Source organism: Onychostoma macrolepis, chromosome 15, assembly GCF_012432095.1.
Source record: "Onychostoma macrolepis isolate SWU-2019 chromosome 15, ASM1243209v1, whole genome shotgun sequence".
Lineage (NCBI taxonomy): Eukaryota > Metazoa > Chordata > Actinopteri > Cypriniformes > Cyprinidae > Onychostoma > Onychostoma macrolepis.
Genome location: NC_081169.1, coordinates 13511063 through 13532123, shown reverse-complemented (window position 1 = coordinate 13532123; position 21061 = coordinate 13511063). Strand labels below are relative to the sequence as shown.

The window sequence follows — 21061 nt, the reverse complement described above, 5'->3', positions numbered from 1 at the left end:
ACTATACCCTAGTGGAAAGAAATATACTAAAAAGGTATTTAAAATACACTTATTTCATGCAAAGTATACTACAAATACATTTACATATACAGTATATGTACTTTAAAAAACCTGCAATTGTACTTTTAGTATACTAAACTGGTATAGGCCTACTTAAAGTCTTCTAAATTGGAACAACTAATTTTGTACTAAATGCACTTTAAATGTGCTTAAGTAGTGCTATAGTCCAACTAAAGATATACCAAAGTAAATTTGATTGTGCTGAAGTGGAACTATTGCAAGTGTGCTACTTTAAATATCTTGCATTTAAAGACCGATGTTATTCAAAGATCATACAATCCACATCAATAGTGACATTAAAACACATTTTAGGCTTAATATTAAGAAATGTGCATTGTGCACAAGTAGTAGTCCAAATAAAGTTGAATTATAATTTTTATATCAGCAAGTCTTGAGCAATATGTCAGTAAATATGTTAATAGATTTGAACTATACTTAGTATGAAATAAATGAATTTTAAATATATTACTTTTTTACTAATTTAAATGTCTGAAAATGATTGGCAGTTGAAAACATTTGTTAGAAATTTAGAAAAGTAATCAAATGTAATCAGTTACATTACTTAAATAAAGTAATTGAAATAGTTGCACAACTTATTACTTTTTAAGTAGGGTAACTTGTAATCTATAACCTTTCCAAAGTAACCTTCCCAACACTGATTATCTGAACTTGATTTTTGCACTTCATCCATAATAATGCTACAGATTAGATGTGTGTATTACAGTATCTGCTTTCTATTGCTTTAAGGGAAGATGCACAGGCTCCGAAACGTGTCTCCTGGGCTAAAAGTGGCACAGGATCGGACATCATATCAAAGAATGGCACATTGTCCTCAATAGCCACCAGCCCTCCTGTACAGGACCCTCAGCATCCACCCCAAAACAACCATTACCCATACCCCCCTGGTGCCTCGGACACCGCCTCCATCCTCACCACCTCCGGAAGCACAACCACCTTCCGCCTCCGCCCAGGGGAGCCCAACCCACTACACGGCCTGCCCGGATACAACGCCAGCGGCACACCAAATCACACACACCGCCACCATCGCCATCACACTCCCGCAGTCCTCAATCCCAACAGCTGCTCCACACAGAGGACTGAGGGGCCGCAGCCGCAGACCCCGCGCCCGCTCAACATGCCTATAAACACTGCCACCCTGTCCCGCATGGGGGCCGTGCCCATCATGGTGCCCACCCAGAACCACGCCGGGTCACTGGTGTAACAGCCCTCAAGACTAATAATGTGCTAACGACTAGCCAAATGTATGTGGAGAAGGATTTCGACAAATGTGACGATAAATTTGGCTGACTTTTTATACATAGTAAAGTACAGTAAAATATAGTTCCATGTAAAAAAACACCTATGATTTGTTTTCTAAAGTATTACATGTTTTTTTTTAATGAGCTTAATCTGTGTTCTGATGCCTAAACACTCTGTGAAGTTCTTTTTGTCATCTTTTTGAACCGTTTCACTGACTGAGAATAGTATTTTTCATTTATTTTGACAGTGTGTTATACATTTTGACGGGATGCAGACGTCCACTTTTTGTAACAGTTGTGTTTATGGATTCAGATTTGTCCAGTTATTTAGACATTCTGTTAAGTTTATGACAATAATCTTTAGAGTCAGCTGTTCTTGTGCCTTTTGTGCCTCTGTTTCTCTCAGGAGCTTTCGCTTTTTCTGTCAAGCGGTTGACAGATTTGTGAAGCAGTTTGTTTAGAAATTTAGAGAGAAAAGGGATGACTGTAAAGTAGAAAATAAAATGAGAGCCCGTCAAAATGCTGTCTTATGATGTAGAGCATCAAACACATAAATGCCAGTGTCTGCCATGCTTGTTTACTGGAGCAGGAAGGACTCTTAATTTGTAAAACATTTGATCATGTAAGTTACATGGAAGTGTCCATTTATTCATTCGTGTGTTTATGATAATGTACGGAAAAAAACTAGCCTTGTGGTTTAATGACTTGAATATTGGAAGCAATGTTATATGATTTTTGATAATAGTGTTAATGCTGAATGTTATTGTGAATATTCTGGTTGAAGATATTGTTTACTCTGTAAGCCTTTTCCACTTATTTTGTTATTTTCAAATTGGCATTATATGGAATTGAAGGCATTATACATTAACTGTCCATATGATGGAAACAGAGACGTAATAAACGGGCTCAAAGTGGAAAATGCCTCAGTGAGGTTCAAGTGTTTAAGTGGTGGTGCTTGTTTTGATCACTTACCATAATGTTCTGCTAAATAAACCAATATAAAATTGCATTGTAAAACATTTTTTAAAGAGTTAAACTAGCACATCTCTTTAATGTGGCATTTGATTGACCCAACATTAAACAAATCTTAAATATTAAAACCAGACACTTTATTTTGGCTGTAACATTTTTCTTCTTTCTCGGATCCCGGACAAGCCCCCAATTTCTATTATGGCCCTAACAGAAATACAGTTTTTTCTCGTTAGTCTCATGGGAAGCAAAATTGCTTTCGAAGTAGGCATAAAATTAAAATTCGGAATAATATTGGTAGTCTTAGAAGACGGCTATAGAATGGCCAACTTTTTCATGGGTGGTTTGTTAAAAATGTTCTATTTATCCTATAGAAAACAATTGTAGAAATAGCTTGAACATTACAAAAGCCAGATGTGAAGTCCCATGGGAAAAAATGAGATTTTGGATGAAGTTGGCATTTATTGATAAGTTACTCTTCTAGGCCACATGTCTTTCAAGGTCTTCTGATAAAAATAATGAGAAAATACACTGAATAATCATTTTGCTATTGATGCAGGCTATTTGGCAGTCCGCCAAGGTAGACCAATGTAACCACCTGATGAGGAGATCCTTGGAAACAGAGTTAGGGAGTTTTGAGATAAGTAACTTCTACAATAAGACAACAGGTTAAAAACTGTAGAAAAGTGTGAGCTGCGAGTGAGCTGGTCATTTGTTCTGCAGGCACCTCGGCTTTGTGGTTTCTTCCAATAAAGTTGTATTTTGTCTTCTGGAACTCCGAACTCTGCAAGAATGGCATATGGTCACATTGTCCTCACAACCTGCATTTTGTTCCAGTACTTCGGTGAGTAATTCCTTCACCCTTTTTAATAAATATGAATTGGAAATGGTTAAATGGAGAACTATATAACAAATATTACCCTAATGTTCAAAAGTTTTATTTTGGCAAGATTTTTGAATGTTTTTGAAAGTCTTGCTCACCAAGGGTGCAGTTATTTGATCAAAACTACAGTAGAAAGGGTAATACTGTATAATATAATTACAATTGGTTTCTGTTTTAATATATTTGAAAATGCAATTTATTCCTGTGATGACAAAGGTGAATTTTCAGCAGTCATTACAGTGTCACATGATCCTTCAGAAATGATTATCAATGAAACAGTTGAAAACAGTTGTGCTACTTAATATTTTTGTGGAAACTGTGACACATTTATTTTTCTGAAACTTTAAAAGAACAACTCGCAATTGAAATCTTTTGTAACATTCTAAATGCCTTTACTGTTACAAGGTACAGATATGTTCTGTTTGTACAGATGTGCAGGCGGTTGTGGTTAAGCCCTCTGTGTTTGTCCGGTCGGGGTCATCGGCTGAGCTGACCTGCACGTATGATACACATGCCTCAGAGGGCTTCACCCTGGAGTGGCGTTATGCCACTCCAGGAACTCCTGCCGCCCAAGCCAAGAGGGTGAGGACTCCTGTATTTACAGTCAGGTACATTAAACCACCACATCTGATCTCAATGTCCTGTTTGACACAGGTTCTGTACTACAATGGGAAGCTGTACTGGGTGAACTCTAGGAAGGGAAGGATGGCTCTCGTGCAGAACCCTCCAGTGCCGGGCGTGGCTTCTGTCAGGATCATCAATGCCCAAATATCTGATGCTGGGTTGTATATATGTGTGGTCACCAACCCCAACGACTGGTCCAGCAGCGGACAAGGTCTGATCAACCTCACTGTGCTAGGTAAGATGGATCATGGATTTTCAAACTTTTTGATACCAGACCCCAAATATAATAACCTCCTGTGATATATTTAAATGTATATATTAAATTTTACACGTTTATTTTTTTTACATTTCACACTTTTTCAAGCTTTGAAACTTGTTCTCTCCATCATCAGCTCCTCCATCTGTGCCAGAATGTTGGCTGCAGGCATGCTCCTTCATGGAGAATGATGTGATTCTGATATGTAATTCCTCTCAGGGTCAGCCAACACTAATCTATTCATGGCGCAGAGAGCAGAACGCAGCCCCTCTGCCGTCAGACAGTTTTGTTGAAGGTAAGAAACAATCAGCTGCTGCTATACACTGGTGTCAAAAGTATTCACATTCATTACTCAGGTAGAAGTATAGATACTAGGGTTTAAAAAAACTTCTGTAGAAGTTGAAGTATCAACTCAAGCTTTTTACTCAAGTAAAAGTGTAAAAGTACTGGTTTCAAAACTACTTAAAGTATAAAAGTAAAAGTAATGTAAGGAAAAAAATGCCATTAAGGACAAAAGCTTAGGCCGCGCCACATGGGCCTATTGTGCACCACCCCACCTCCTCTAAAAAACATTTTTCTAAAGGCCATAATGACTATAATGTTATATTAAAATGTTAATGTAGAAAAATTTGGGTTGCACTAGGCTACCTGTTTCAGCCGCATATATGCCCATTAAAAATGAACGCATTTTAGTACAATGCAAATACATTAAAGAACCATATATGTGTACTACTGAGCATTAACGTGTTTCATGGAGCAGAAGATATGATGACTAGTTGTCTATAAGTATTGTAATGGTGCAAAAAGTCAAACTTCAGAGGAATGTCATCATTAACCTTTATTGGAATGTAAATGTATACCCAAGCTTAGCTGCAGGAATCTGTGAGGGCAACGGACAAAAAAATTGCTGTACCCAGGGCAGGCTTAGTAACAATTACCCTTGTATGGTTGTCTATATACAATAAACATTAGTGCTGTCAAAATTAATGATTAATCCAAGTGATTAATAAACTCAATCCTGATACCTTCCTGGTTTGTACTATGCTCAATTCTATAGCTAATGGCAACAATGCCACATTTAACTAGAAGACGTAACAAACACTTTGGACTCAATGCTGTATGTACAACAACAGGGTAATCTACATCAGTTACATTTCGCTCGAGTTCTCTTCTTGAGTCTCTGCCACGGACATCTTCGTACTTGGCTACATACGTCTGCTGTGTCCAGTGTTGGGGGTAACGAGTTACAAAGTTAGTATAGCCTACTTATCACAACATTGTCAATCGCAAACGCTAATTAATTCAAACGTCTCTCTATCGAACTACCTACTGTAGCTTCATTTGCGGAGGACGAAGAGAAAGCACCCGTTTGATAAATGAGCCAGTAGTGGAGAAATAATAACTTTTAAGAAATAATCTTTTTTGAGTAACGACCCCAACACTGGCTATGTCCTTGCTGGAGTGTGACGTGATTTGTGTCATGTGCAGGTGCGATGGATCGCGTACAAACCAATAGCGTGTCGGAATGATATATGTTTATACTTCTCATCCAACCACAATCACTCTATCCGGATGGCGAGATTAATCTGGATAGGTTTTTTTTTTTATTTTATTTTTTATTTTTTTTGAACGATGACAAGCGGAATGAAAACAAGCCGAAATGAAATAGGAGGCTATTTTTAAAATATAAGGAGTAGAAAGTACAGATAATTGCGTAGAAGTAAAAAGTCGGCTGAAAAATAATTACTCCAGTAAAGTATAGATAGCCTACCCAAAATTTCTCCTTAAGTAAGGTAACGAAGTATTTGTACTTCGTTACACCTCTGCTGCTATAACAATAAATCTGGCACCTGGAAATAGAGCACGGATGGCACAGATCTGCTTAATCAACTTTTATAAAGAGCCAAACAGGATGATCTAAATCCAAAAAACCCAAATATCCAAAAGTTAAAAAATTTACTCACTCTCAGACCATCCAAGATATAGATGAGTTTGTTTGTTCATGAAAGCATATTTGGAGAAATCTAGCATCACATCACATGCTCACCAATGGATCCTTTGTAGTGAATGGGTGCCGTCAGACCAAACAGCTGATAAAAACATCACAATGACCCACAAGTATTCCACACCACTCCAGACAATCAACCATCTTGTAAAGCGAAACGCTGCGTGTTTGTAATAACCAAATGCAATAAAAATGTTTTATAGTAATTAATAATCAATTTTTACTACAATCAAAATTACTAAAAATCCTGTCTCATTTGTTCTTCAGATCAGCACACAGGTTCTCTGATGTTGCACAACTTGTCTGATGCCTTAATCGCTGGAACCTACACATGTAAAGCGTTTAATGAACTCGATCAGGCAGAGTGCAGCGTAACCCTCAGAGTGACCTGTGAGTACCCCACACACCCCACACACAGCTCTAAAATCACTGAATACTGAAATCATTTGGCATGGTGTTCTATTGATAGATGCTGCTGCCAATGACGGAGTGTTTATGGGAATCACTCTCATTGTGCTGTTGTTTGAAGTAATGGTCATGTATATCATCCTTCACGGAAAAGGGAGAAGCACGTCCAGAAAACATGCAAAAGAGGTTAGGTGTGCCTTTAAATCGCTATGAACTAGATGTGATGTTCAACATGTTCCGCATTTTCATTCATTTTTCTACAAGGCAGGTGAAAACCAATTCAGCACGTCATCAGCAGAGCGGTGGGAACCTACTACTGTTTCAGTCCAGTACTGAAGACCAATCGGACTTGAAAGTGTCTCACTTCAGTCCAGCTGTTTAGATGTTTCTCAGATGTTTCTCTTGCATCTGTTCTACTTGTTCAATTTCTGAGCCTACAATTAATATTCACTTTTTTCCCCATGTACCTAGAAGCGTACACTGTAAAAAATGACCATGATTTTAACGGTAAAAAACTGTGAAAAAGCTACGGTAAAAACCTGTTAAATGGTTAACGGTACGTTTCCCTAATATATACGGTGAAAAACTGTAATAGACATTTCAGACAATTTTACAGTGAAATACCGCTTTTGGAAGTGAAAAAGAATGTAAAATTTACAGGGAAAAACCGTAAACTGACGTTCCCAGAATTCCCTGCGTTGCATTTCAAAATTTGTTTGAATTTGATGTTTTTTCTTTGAAATAACTATGTTTCTTCTTAGTTTTTTTCTTATCAGTTATGTTTATTAGGGTTGTATGTTACATCTAATGTTGTTAAATTAATGTTTATTGCACATTTCAGTTTAATGAGTCTCACCATGATGGTGTTTAGTGTTTGTGTGAATGACACTGTGCACCTTCTATATATGTTATTATTTAAAAGCTGCTTGTGATGGGCTTTGGTGATTTTCATGTGACTTTCTCATCACCACCTGCATTTGGTAATTATCAGTGTATTTCAAAGGTACAAAACAGATTTCAGTACTTCAATAGGTTGGTATATTAACATTATATCAGTTAATGAAATTACAGTATTTAACTGTAAATTTAAGTTAAAACTGTAAAACCTAAAATGTTGCTACCGTATATTTTACAGTAGAATTCCGGCAACCACAGCTGCCGGTTTTTTACCGTAAATTTTACGGAATTTTTTTTACAGTGTACCTTTGTACTCATTTCATTCAGTAACACTATAATGATGAATTAAAGATATTGAGACCATTCTAATGTATAGCCTTTTAATTCTTATCGACTTTAAGAACATTATAAACTCATGTTTACAAAACATACACTACCAGTCAAATGTTTTTGAACAGGAAGATTTTTAATGTTTTTTTTAAAGAAATCTCTTGCGCTCAACAAGCCTGCATTTATTTGATCCAAAGTACAGCAAAAACGATATAATTTTGCTTTCTAATTGAATATATCTAAAAATGTCATTTATTCCTGTAATTTCAAAGGTGATTTTTTTTGCATCATTACTCCAGTCATTCTAATATTCTGATTTGCTGCTCAAAAAACAGTTATCATTTTTCTGTTGAAAACAGCCAAGTTGAATTTTTCAGGTTTCTTTGATGAATAGAAATTTCAGAAGAACAGCATTTATCTGAAATAGAAATATTTTGTAGCATTATAAATTTCTTTATCATCACTTCTGATCAATTTAAAGCATCCTTGCTAAATAAAAGTATTAATTCTTAAAAAAACAACAAAACATTAAACAGCTTACTGTTCAAATACTTTTAATGTAGTGTAGTGTAGTGTAGAAAAACTGATTTTCAGGTGAAACCCAAAAAGTCTTTGTGGAAAGTTTCACCAAACAGCTTTTTTTATATATATATTACAGGGTGCACAACAGCTTAAGTCACAAGAATCATTTTAAAAACAACATGAGGGTCAGATTTATACATATTGTGTAATGAAGACAAACAATAATAAAGCCACACTTGAACTAATTGGATTTTCTGTGCTTTGAAAACAATCTCACAAAGACAGCTGTCTGTGATAAAAAGTAAGTTCTGACGATATTATCGAATTAATATTATATTGAATTAATCTGATGTCTATATGTACATATGGGTTAGCCTTATTATATGATTTCAACTAAATTGTTTCAGTAACTTTTGTAAATGCTTCATTTTAATGTTATAGCCAGTGTTTCTCTTTACATATCATTTCGTAACCTGACAGTATTTTGACCCTAAACAAACCAAATTCCTAAGTGTGTTGTTATAATAAACACTGCAATCTATATTTTCTAATTCACAAGTTTAAGGCACAAACTTTCTGCATAAAACACTGTTGACATCTCAAGATCAAAATCAACAGATGCTGGAGTGTGAAAGACCAGTTATCTCTACAGTCACATGTAGGACATATAAATATATAACAGGTCACTTAACCCTATATCTGTGATGAACATTTTAGACAATGAAGACACAATTTCGTCCCGTACAGGAGACCATTTATGAGCATCATGATTCGGTGAGCAAACTTCTCGCAATGATCATCCTCATCACTTCATTTGTACCTAAAAAAAAAAAAAAAGTTAAATGAAAAATAAATAAATATTTTTAAAAATATATTACAACTTTTTTTATAAGACAAAAACTCATTACCCTCCAATATCTGATGTACTCTAATGTCTCTGACGTACTGCTGCACTGCATAGTCCTTTAGGTAACCATAACCTCCATGTATCTGTAAGGCCTGATTACATATCTGAAATAGATGATCACAAAAACTTTATTGTATTTATGTAACAACATCAAACAGCTCATCACAATCCGACAGAGCAATGTGTATGTATACTTACTGAAAAACATTCATCTGTCACAAAGAGTTTGGCCATTGAGCAGAGCGAGACCGCCTCCGGTCGCCCCTCCTGCAGAGCAACCGCCGCCTGACGCACCAGCAGCCGAGAAGCTACCAGCTTAGTGGCCATCTCAGCCAGCTTAAACTGCAGGAACTGAACACAGACGTCAATAACAACTTCCTATTTCTGATTTAACAGACATTTGACTGAATCCTATTAGATAGATCAGTGCTAGACAATTCAGCTGGTACCTGGCTGTTTGATAGTGTTTCTCCAAACTGTTTCCGCACACACATGTGATCTCGGGCCAGAAGCACAGATGCGTGAGCTGCTCCAAGGGAACAAGAAGCTGTGGGTTCAAAGAACTAGCGTTAACCCTTGTGCTGTGCTGAAAATCCTTGGAAAAATTGCTTGTAAATCTCTTTTCTTTCTTTTAGCAGCTTTTGAATTTATTTTTCGAAGCGAAATTGATCTGAGCTTTTTGATTGAAAAAGCATTATTTGTGGATAATTTTTGCCAGTGTTCACTCAGAAACTCAGGTGCATAAGCTCAGATCAATGAGGCCTATGATCAATCAGCTCCAAAAATAAATAAAAATACTTGTTCTAATTGAAAGAAAACAAATGAAATTTATAAGAAATTCTTAGGCTGTTCATTTTTGACTTGGAACACCACAAGTGCAACAAAAAGGGGGGAAACAAATCCCAAAAAAGTATAAAAGTTAGGAAGTTGTTACACAACTGTGAGCAAAGTCAGTAAGTTTTAGTCCAATGTCATAATATTCAAAATCCTCTCTGGGTTAAAATGACCAGAATACAAATCTGTCAAAAATAGGTTATCAAAAAAGGTTTCAAATCAAAGTTATGAAACAATTCACCAATATTAATTCTGCCTCCATTAAGGCCTTTCATGGCAATGTTGAAGCCCTGACCCTCTGCTCCAAGCTGATTGGTTACTGGGACAGCGCAGTCCTCAAATATCACGGCTCGGGTTGGCTGCGAGTTCCAACCTACCTGAAAGATGTTGGTACACCGATTATAAATCACAACAGTGACGATATAACTCAATCCTGCCATCTGCTGGACGATATTTACCGCTCAGTGTTCCTGTCCTACATAATACACTTACACTGAAAATGTTCATTACCTTCTTCTCTTTTTTGCCAAAGTTGAGTCCAGGGGTTCCTTTTTCAACCACCAGACAGGAGATGCCCTTAGGTCCCTTCCCACCTGTCCTGCACATCACCACATAAACATCTGTGTCTCCACCTCCACTGATGAACGCCTGACCAGAAACAGCAGAAGTGTTGGGAAGCTGCATGGAGATTTTTGTCAATTTCTCAATCATTTTTCAAGGTACCTTGGAGCCATTCAGGATATAATGATCTCCTTGGAGTTTTGCACTTGTTAAAAGTGAAGCGGCATCACTCCCACTACCTGAGGTTAGGGAACAAAAATCAATAAATACATTTAAAAAAAATCAATAAATATACATATATTTATATATGATTAAAACTATGGCATCAATGTCTTAAACAGCTAGGGCATTAAAAATAATTTTAAGTGTAAGTGTAAAATTACATTCACATTTTAATATTTTTGTTAAAAAGTTAAAATGTCCCTAAATGTTTTTAGGGGCCAAGCACAGAATGGGCTGTAGCCACTATTGTATCTGTATGTTTTCTTATTCTTCTTCGTCCCCAATGGGGGTCTATGGCAGCCCTATGAAGGGAACATAGGAAAATGATGAAATTTGGCACACTTCTAGAGATGGACATGAATAGTGATCTGACCAACTTTGGGGTCTCTAGGACCAACTCTATAGCGCCACCAGCAGTTCAAAAATTCAACACTGAAATGGTAATAACTTTTGAACCCTTAATTCTAGAAAAATAAAACTCAGTATACCCGATTACTCTCTTCACGCTGATCACATTCAATAGCTTACATTAAGACTCCACCCATTACAGTAGCTGCTATTTTGAAAAGTACATTATTCTGGCTTTTCGCTACTACTCCTTCAAAAAATTTTTTATTCATCTTTGTCCAAAAGTTATGATGTTGTGAACTTAACAAGGTTGACCGAAAATTGGTTCAGAGGCTATATCTCGGCCAAACTTTGATCAATCGAAACAAAACTTAGTACGCTTCATTAACACCACGATCCGAGGACCCATGCCAAAGTTGGGGATAGCGCTACCCATGGGGTCGTAAGATACCAAAAATGCACATTTTTGCTTATAACTTTTATAACGGTTAGTCAGAAAATTATAAACTTGGGGTCTATGGTTCAGGATTGGCTGAACCACGTGTCTGCCATTTTGAAATTTGACATACATTGCAATATCCTTTGAACCATTTCACATATCTGCACAAAAATCGATAGGGATCATCAACACCATGTCCCGGAGGTACCTCAGAAGCTAGAAGACAGCGCCACCTAGTGTTCCAGAGATATAACAATTTTTACAAAAACACTTATAACTTTTGAAAGCATTGTCCAAATAATGTTATTTTTATGTCCTTACTTTCCCTGGGTTATGCTGATTCTGACGATGTCTCATTTGTCATTTTCCATCAGGGTGTCTGTCCGCCATATTGAAGTAAATGAAAAACTGTTTTATTGCTACTCTTCCTACAGATTTTGTTCAATTTTGTACAAAATCTGATCAGATGATCTTTGGACCGAGCCGCACAGAAATGACTCAACAAATTACCGAAATACCTCTCGGAAGTTGACCTTGCCTGTGTTTGTTGTCTTATGCTAATAAGTTACAGGCTAACCAGTTACCAAACTGTTTAATGTGACTCTTCAGCTATCAAGTTAACCATAAGCTGCGTTTCAATTAACTTAACTTTGCATATTACTCTGGATAAAATGCTAAAGAACTTTTTTGTGAGCTCATTCTCACACCTAAACCTCTCCTCGGCAGCCTGCCAAACGTGTGTCAACTGAGTGGCATGCTCTGCTAAGCCACTGGCCCCGAACCTTTCAGGTCGTGGGTTCGAATCCAGGGTGGCACATGCCCATACCGCAAGAGGTACTGTGGCCAGGAGCGGTGCGAACGTTGCTTCTTTTCCAGACGTTGGATCTTTCTTGCGTGTTTGTCTTGAATCAGAAACATGTTTTTGGTCATTCTCATCTGAACTTCTGTACAATTTTGAACTTCCGTGCTTCTGAACCTATCTGTTTTTTCAATGTACGTTCTATTTCTGCTTTTACGTTCTTCCGAAACAACAGCCCATTCGCGGGCTTGGCCCCGTAATTGATGCTTGCGGCTATATTTTAAAATTATTTCTATACTACTATATCTATACATAATTTCTACTTTAATTTAAGTTTAGTAATTATTGTGTTTTTGTATTTTTTTATATTTCTATTTAGATTTATTTTTATGTTAGTCACAAAGGCAACATTTCTAAGTTTTTCATATAATATTTATATCTTATTTAGAATTAAATAATTTTAGTTAATGCTGCAGTCCGTAACTTTTGGCGCTCTATCGATTAATAAACAGAACTGTGTGCGTCTTGCGGAAGAACATTGTAGCCGGAGCTACTTCTCTCTGTTTATGTCTATGACAAATCATGCAGGAACACCACAGCAGTCCAACTAGTACCAGTCTGAAATAGTAAATATAAAAACTTATTTTAGGTGTACTGTAGTGTTTAAGATAAGCCAAGAACACGGTTTGGAAAATGGATTAATGAAGTACTTGCTTATTATATTAATTTTTTTTACATTTTGAACACAAAAAAAGTTACACCGATGTGTCCCAAAAAAGAACACAGAAAAATGTGATCTTGAACTTACCAGGTTCTGTGAGACAGTATGAGGCAAACTTCTGCATAGAGCAGAGATCAGGGCAGAATTTCTCCCTCTGCTCATTGTTTCCAAATGTGTCTATCATCCAGGCACACATGCTGTTTAAAACACAACCAGTAAACACCATGTAAAACCTAATTAACCATGAAGAATGAAAACTATGTACCACTTTATGTAAAAATATATTTAGTCCAACCTTATGTATTATTATGATGCAGCAACAACTTATTATTATAACAAGTATTATATTAGTAAGCTAGTAGGGATATTTATGAGGCGTAGATGGCTCACTTGTGAATACTGATGTATGCAGTAGTACTGACACAGCCTGTGGATAAAGCCTCAAATATGATAGAGGTGTCCAGACGAGAGAGTCCCGACCCCCCAACATCAGGGTTCACGTAAATCCCACCAAAGCCCAGCTGGGCGGCTTTCCTCATGGTCTCCACAGGGAAAATTTCCTACAAGTAAAGATATTAATGAGGCTCAACTTTGGTGAATGCTTCAGCATTAAATAAAAACAATAAGCACCATTGTCAGATGTGCAGGTTACCTTCTGGTCCCATTCTGCCATATGTGGTGCCATCTCATTGGCAGCAAAGTCAAATGCCACCTTTTGAAACTCTTTTTGTTCATCTGTGAGTCCTATAGAAGCTGTGGAGATATATGCAGAAATGTGTATGTGTGAGTAAATATTATATATTAGTTATATATACTAATATGACTTTATATTGTTTATCTACTGTATCATGTATTAGCAGCAGCATCTGCTGTAATGAAGACCAAGAAGGATCAAAGGAAACGGCATCTGAGCCAATCAACTGCGCTCGATACACACCCCCAAATATGATTGGCTGAGCTCATTAAAAGCCAACCAATAGCGTTTGCACGAAACCGATTAAATAACGCGTTTATAAAACGTAAGATTTTATAATTAAAAATATATCAAACATTTGTTCATACATTTTACAAATTGTCAACCGTCAACTTTGAAACTCCAGGAACACTGTAATGAAGCGTTATATTGGTTCAACAATCCTGCACAACCGAGTTTACTAAACAAAAATGTAGATTAAAATGACGTTAAATGTATTACTCCAATAAAATTCAAATTAAAAACAGACTCATGTTTTATCAGTGGGACCAAACATTGAATGTGTGACATGGATTTCCACAGAAATTAGTCCATCGACAGATATTTAAAACCATAAATCTGCACCAAAATTACGTATAATCGAATATGAGATTACATTAATTAAAATCTACATTAGATATATACTAACTTTATTAAAACCATAGAATCTTAATCATGCTCCAGTACTCCTAAATGACTGACTGCTTGTCGTTGCCTCTCTAGAAACACTGTTATTATTATCAATGTCTTTAAATAATTTGACTTACGATCAATGCACGCTGCTATTCCTCGTCTCTGTACACTGTTAAATATTAAACTGCGACTTCTACCGATGCTATATGAACCCAATCGGACACCTCTTACGAGTGCCCTAGCCGCCGCCATGTTGATTCAGTGACGCGGGGATCATCACCGCGGGGATGATGGGTAATGTAGTTCTATAAAGTTCGGACTTGACAGGTAGCTTCAAATGAATCATACATGCGCAGCATTAACGCAGCTTTAGGTTTTTTATACCACGCATGAATGTATTAAATTTAACTTGCAAGCAGTTTTGATAATTATAAACGTTCTAATTTTAATATACTCCACATTGTGTGGTTTGGTTTTAAATAAAAGCAGACTAAATCCAGAAATGATCCTCCAGACCACATGCGATCTGCCAGGGCGCTGTTTTATCACTAGGGCTTGTATAAACAACATTTCCTCGCAATTCCAGTGAAACATGCCCCCCAAGAAAAGAACACGAAGCAGCGCTAAATCTAATAAACATAGTAAGTAATCTGCTTATTATAAGGGTTGCGTCGTATTTTAAAGTCACCACTTTAAATAATTAATTGTTTCTTGTTTTAGCTGATGCAGACGCCCAACACGGTGAGGGGTCTGATGATGTTGCACAACTCAAAACTGGCAAAAGAAAAAGGTCAGCAGGAGTAAAAAGTGATGTGGAGAAAAATAAAAATGATGACGGACGCAAAACATCTTGCAGCCACTGGCTCATGAAATCTGAACCTGAGAGTCGGATTGAAAATGGAGTGGATGTGAAGGTAACCCCTTTTTTTTTTGTGTGCGTGTGTCCACGGTTTTGTTTTGTTTGTATGTATGTTTGCATGCAAAATTTAAACGTAAAACAAAAATGCAACATGCAACAATGCAACCACAACAAGTGGAAGTCTTTTCCCACCACATGAAAAAAACATGCTTCTGTAAATCAAAATTATGACATAAAAACACTTATGACAAAATGTCAGCTTTTTAACTCATAACTTAGTATGTCATTTGTTTTTTACTTAGTATCTCATAGTTTTGACTTATCTCATACTTAGGAATTACTAGAGACTCATATTCCTGACATTTTATGTCATAATTAACTGTCATTTTTCACCTCAATTATGACTTCCTACCTCATAATTTTGACATTTATCTCATAATTATGATTTGGTGCCTCACATTTTTTCTTATGTGATGGAAACTGACTTCCATATGAGGAAAAAATTCAATAATGCAGGAGTTTTTTTACTGAAGGAGATTTTTAAATGTTACTAGGTGGAGGTAAACCTAATTATCTCAATAACTTAAATGTGAAGTGATGCTGTATGGTATAATATTATATTATCTTGTCATCCTCCAACTTCAGTTTGGAATTGAGGACCTCAAAGTCCTTCCCGATCAGACTGGATGCTGGGATGGAGTGAGGAATTATCAGGTGGACTATGATTATTTGTGTTGTTATTGACTATGTTTTTTAAGAAGCATATGCAGAACATTGACTTATACTGAGACCTGAGACTTTTCTCCTCAGGCACGTAATTTCATGAGAGATATGAAGGTGGGCCAGCAGGCTTTCTTTTACCACAGTAACTGCAAAGAGCCAGGTATTGCTGGCCTCATGAAGGTGAGGAGTCACTACAGTAGAAGCTTAACACCTTAACATGATCACCACGTACATACTGTAACAATAGTGAGAATGATTTTCATTAACTATTTTTCCAGATTGTAAAGGAGGCTTATGTGGACCATACACAATTTGACAAGAAGGACGCACATTACGATCCCTCCAGCAAAGCAGACAACCCTAAATGGAGTATGGTGTGTCTTTACACAGACCACAAACACATTCATAAAGACAACCTTATGTTTTTGCCTTCAGAACTGACCACAGATTAATAACTCTGTATAGGTGGATGTTCAGTTTGAAAGGATGACCAAGCGTTTCATTCCTCTTACTGAGCTGAAGAAATATCACTTGCAGCACAAAGCTAAAGGTGGACCCTTAAAAGATATGGCCCTCTTCACCAGAGCCAGACTATCAGTTCAGCCCCTCACTGCAGGTTAGTTGTATTTAATGTTCTCATTTTTATGTACTGTAGTGTAACATTATTTAAAATGTGATTATAAATGTAAAATGTATTTTTTCTTAATAACAATAATGTTAAATGCTGTTTTTGTTTTAGCTGAAATAAAAGCAATTTATATATTAAATATATTTTATAATTTATTAGAAGTATTGACAAAAATCTAAATTAAGTCCAGATATTCAGCTTTATGGGTTTGTGAAAAGCAGATTATTTTTTTTATATAATTAATATTAATATAATGGTTAGCTCATGCTTATTTTTTTCTTCTTTTCAGAGGAATATGACTTTATCCTGAGTTTGGAGAATGAAGATCCAATATGAAAATCATCATATAAGTCTGTTTCATCTCATCCCATTATGATTCTCTCTCACTTTAAATTTTATAGTCAGTCTTTTCTTTTTGTAATCTATACTCATGTAACCTCAAAATACCAAATGAGCAAATAATAATCTTAAAACATTTCAATCTTTGTTAATAAAATATTTGCTTGTGCTTCTGTCTCCTTCATATCACTTAATAATTCCAGATTTCTCGACATTTATGAGAAGTCAGTTATCACGTTATTTTAATTTTGTAGAAAAAAGGAAATCATCTTGAATGCAGAGGTTAGTAAATTTTATTACAATAGGGCTGATTAAATGAGCCTTTTGCAGAAGTTTTCACGGTTGCATGGCTGTTAATAGTATACCTCATCACCTGAACAGCTAATAAGCCATTAAACAAATATTTAGTATAATACAATGTCATACACATGAAAAATGAGTAGCAAACAATCACAAGAAGGATTTTCTCTATTACAGCATTAAACTGCACTCTTGAGAATACTGGAAACTTGTGCTGCCGATGATTCTGCTGATTCTTATTTATAGGAAATACATTTTAGACACCAGATAAGAAAAAAAAAATCAATAATAAAAATATTCATGTTAAGTAAGTTAGTAGTTCCCTTATTAGACATTCTTTGGAGGCCTTCGTCTGTAATACCCTAAACGACAGAATAATACTGTGCAGAGCTCTATGAAGAGTTAGATTTAACACAAAAGATCACAGTAAATGTCATTTTGGGCTCATTAAACAGGACAAAGTACAGAAGTTAGATTTCGATTTCTCAGTGTACTTGACTTAAGCAAAATTTGAGCAATGTACAAACAATAGGAAAGTATTGAGCCTTACAACTTCATGAAGCACAAATCAAACATACAGCATGAAAACAGCGGCGCACATGTGAAAAGATCGTGCCTGGCATTTCAAAACTGTTGGTCACTTTTGTATAATGGAAATGTATGCAGTATTGGAAAGAGAAATAAAAAAATATTTTGTAATCTATACACATAGTTGGACTGCCTTTTACAAGCTCAATTCTAATTTTTGATCTCAAGAAGCAAAGATACCACTTTTTCGGCAAAAATCATGTGTCACATTGATCCCTTTGAGGTTTATAAAACATTATTTTGACGTAACAAGGTTCGTTTGAGATCTCAAGGGAACATAAAGCATCTTGGGTCTAGTTACTCTCCTCTTTGGCTCGTGCTGACGCCGTTTCAGAGTTTGATCCCTCATATCTCTGGGCGGCAATGGTGGCCTGTTGGGACATACTTCTCCTCACAATATCTCCTTTCCTCCAGAGTGTGATCTCCTGTTGAGAATGAACAGCAATGTATTTTACTCATTTGTAAGTAATAAGTAATGTGTAATGTTACATTATATGTGGAATCCGGACCTGTTGTTTGAAGTATCGTCGCTCTTCTTCATCTATAAGGACTAGGTTCAGGTAGTAACGCACAGAGAACTTCTTGTTGATGTCTCTCATGGTGGGTGTCAACTCGTATCCAGCGAGAAATAAGCGGATGGGGATTGACTCGCCTGAAAAGAATAAAGGAGCAAATCCATATATTAGTGCATGTGAAAATAATGCACTTCAGAAAAGTGCCTAAACAGAAGCCACAAAAAATTCATCCAATACGGACTCTGTAGTATCATAATATAATACTAATGAAAGGTTTAGCTTTACCTCTCACCGGTGCCCCGTCCATGATCTCATATTTGGCAATGGTGTCATTTTCATGGTACACACTGGGTCCTGTTCCAGTCGTTTCCCGTTTTACTATATCGATTTCCATGTGTTTAATCTTTATCCTCACAAGAAGGAAGTAAATCTTGCCTACGATAACATCCTTCAGATGGTATCTAAACAGGACGCAGGAAATTATATTATGAATAAAAAACATTACATTTTAGGACTATTTTTGCAAAAATTATATATTTTGTATGCAATATTATTTAGCACATTTTACAAGCATCTATCTACACACACACACACACACACACACACCTCTTTACAAAATAAGCACATTTTATTACCATATTTTTTGTTATTTTGTAACTATAAAAAAACTGGATATCACAAACACACACATTATAATGTAAAAAATACAAAGTTTTTGTAATAAAAGAATGCAAAATGTGCTTAACATTTTCATTGCACATTATAAAAAAATATTAATAAAAATAACTATATATAATTATTATACACAATATATTTTTTAATTTTTGGGGTTAATTGTGTCAAACATTTTGGTGAATCTAACTGTTTTAACTTATATTAATGGTACAACATGGATACTCACTTGGATTTGTTGTATTCAAACTCAATATGGAGACAATCTTCAATTCCTACTTCCATCTTGATGGAGGAGTTGATCTCTGGATACGTGCACAGCGTCTGTACGACGATATCCATCTCTTTACTGATATCATTCAGTCTTCTGCTGATTGTCGCTCGCAGAAAGTATCTAAACAGATCAGAATGAAGAAATTCAGGTACGTTCTGTACTTCCCAACGAGACACTTCACACACTGTACATTCGGGTACTGACTCCATGCTGCTATATTGTTGAACACTACCAGTCAAAAGTTTCTAAACAGTAAGATTTTTTTTTTTTTTTAAGAAATCTCTTCTGCTCACCAAGTCTGCATTTATTTGATTCAAAGTACAGTAAAAAATGTGTAATATTTTTACTATTTAAAAGAACTGTTTTCTATTTGAATATATTATAAAGTGTCATTTATTCCTGTGATCATTTCCTTCAGAAATCATTCTAATATTCTGATTTGCTGCTCAAAAAACATTTATGTTAAAAACAGCGGAGTAGAATTTCAGTTTTTGATGAATAGAAAGTTCAGAAGAACAGCATTTATCTGAAATAGAAATCTTTTGTAACATTATAAATGTCTTTATCATCACTTTTGATCAATTTAAAGCATCCTTGCTAAATAAAAGTATTAATTTCTATAATCTCAGGAATAAATTACATTTTTAAATATTTTCAAAAAGAAAGCAGTTATTACAAATAGTAAAATATTAAACAATATTACTGCTTTTGCTGAATTTTGGATCAAATAAATGCAGGCTTGGTGAACAGAAGAGAATTCTTAAAAAAAAAACATTAAAAATCTTACTGTTCAAAAACTTTTGACTGGTAATGTGTATGACAATATATATCCCATAATTTTCTGTATTTACAGAAGCAACATTAACTATGGTTTTACTCTAAGCGCCAGTTCTAAATGCTTTGACTGATTAGTAACCCTAGTAACGAAGCAATAGAACGATTTACCTCAGTTTGACATTCTGGCCAGTGTAAGATTCATAGGGCTTTTCCACATGGGTGAAGTCGAAGTCAAAGGTCTGGGACTGCGAAAGCTCACCAGGTCGTGCAAGATCCTTCACTAACGACACAAACTCATGGTGGTTCCCTCTGTCATAGTACAGCTCTGTGGATCACAGGACACCCTTGTATACACATAAACACCAGGACTGTTTCTAAACGTCCATTCAAAGACGGATGAACTCACCAATCTGTCCGACGAACTCGATTTTGATCCCATAGTGCTCCAGCCTCTTTCCAGGAATCTTCAGAGTCACGTTAACTTTCCCACTTACAGTTTCACCATCGTAGAAAAGGAAATATTTGTCCTTTTTGCCATCTTCGGTTTTGTGCTCAGCTTTCTTCCTGCTCTCGGCGTCATTTAACACAATGTCGATCTCAGCGGTCTGTCCGAAGCCGAAGAAGCTCATGTCTGAGTGTCAGTGTCAGTGCTGTACGATCATAGATCACCTGATTGACAGCAGCTACAGGTTCTCTAGCGCTCTGATAGTTACCTTTTACCAAGTGGCCTTCAAAAACAAGCGCATACGCTATTTGACTCTTTGTTATTCGCGATTAAATGGAGATATCAATATATTATGCTCGAAAACTAATGCATACTTCTGTCTGATTTAATTAAAGTAGCTCAATTTACAGCAAGACAGCAGTCAGGGAAGATATTTGCCCATAAAATAACTCCCGCACTTCCTGGATCTTCCTGCAGGGGTAATTTCAAAATAAAAGTTCCAGTTTATTTCATAATAAAGGTCTGCGGCTC

The 21061-nt window shown here is 36.0% G+C and overlaps 5 protein-coding genes across 8 annotated transcripts in view; 3 read left to right on the top strand and 2 right to left on the bottom strand.

Annotated features, from left to right (window-relative positions):
• esamb (endothelial cell adhesion molecule b) overlaps positions 1 to 2298 on the top strand; it is a 52403-nt gene extending 50105 nt beyond the window's left edge. For all 3 annotated transcript variants that reach the window (XM_058744994.1, XM_058744995.1, XM_058744993.1), the window contains exon 7: positions 808 to 2298. In XM_058744994.1, the coding sequence (XP_058600977.1) occupies positions 808 to 1282 (475 nt within the window). In that variant the 3' untranslated portion in view covers positions 1283 to 2298. The remainder of the gene's footprint in view (positions 1 to 807) is intronic.
• A 689-nt stretch (positions 2299 to 2987) lies between these two features.
• LOC131520536 (V-set and immunoglobulin domain-containing protein 2-like) lies at positions 2988 to 7715 on the top strand. Of its 2 annotated transcripts, none has more exons than XM_058744835.1 (7): positions 2988 to 3132; positions 3602 to 3753; positions 3826 to 4030; positions 4188 to 4346; positions 6324 to 6446; positions 6526 to 6650; positions 6733 to 7715. In XM_058744835.1, exons 1-7 carry the CDS (start codon positions 3081 to 3083, stop codon positions 6844 to 6846), a joined length of 930 nt encoding a protein of 309 aa, XP_058600818.1. In that variant the 5' UTR covers positions 2988 to 3080; the 3' UTR covers positions 6847 to 7715. The 2 variants fall into 2 exon arrangements, with proteins under 2 accessions (XP_058600818.1, XP_058600819.1); XM_058744836.1 differs by having other exon boundaries at positions 6729 to 7715.
• A 132-nt stretch (positions 7716 to 7847) lies between these two features.
• Positions 7848 to 14801, bottom strand: acad8 (acyl-CoA dehydrogenase family, member 8). The gene is made up of 11 exons (XM_058744833.1): positions 14545 to 14801; positions 13697 to 13797; positions 13435 to 13604; positions 13132 to 13241; positions 10678 to 10754; positions 10465 to 10602; positions 10196 to 10331; positions 9570 to 9667; positions 9319 to 9471; positions 9122 to 9224; positions 7848 to 9033 (listed from the first exon to the last, which is right to left on the bottom strand). The coding sequence occupies exons 1-11, from the start codon at positions 14660 to 14662 to the stop codon at positions 8978 to 8980; spliced, it is 1260 nt and encodes a 419-aa protein (XP_058600816.1). The 5' UTR covers positions 14663 to 14801; the 3' UTR covers positions 7848 to 8977.
• A 57-nt stretch (positions 14802 to 14858) lies between these two features.
• On the top strand, positions 14859 to 17128 carry thyn1 (thymocyte nuclear protein 1). The gene is made up of 7 exons (XM_058744837.1): positions 14859 to 15051; positions 15131 to 15324; positions 15915 to 15983; positions 16080 to 16172; positions 16271 to 16366; positions 16458 to 16608; positions 16910 to 17128. Exons 1-7 carry the CDS (start codon positions 15003 to 15005, stop codon positions 16954 to 16956), a joined length of 699 nt encoding a protein of 232 aa, XP_058600820.1. The 5' UTR covers positions 14859 to 15002; the 3' UTR covers positions 16957 to 17128.
• Positions 17129 to 17236: 108 nt separating this feature from the next.
• On the bottom strand, positions 17237 to 21001 carry vps26b (VPS26, retromer complex component B). Its single transcript, XM_058744834.1, has 6 exons — positions 20492 to 21001; positions 20254 to 20410; positions 19264 to 19428; positions 18648 to 18823; positions 18357 to 18499; positions 17237 to 18272 (listed from the first exon to the last, which is right to left on the bottom strand). Exons 1-6 carry the CDS (start codon positions 20712 to 20714, stop codon positions 18141 to 18143), a joined length of 996 nt encoding a protein of 331 aa, XP_058600817.1. The 5' UTR covers positions 20715 to 21001; the 3' UTR covers positions 17237 to 18140.
• Positions 21002 to 21061: the final 60 nt, after the last annotated feature.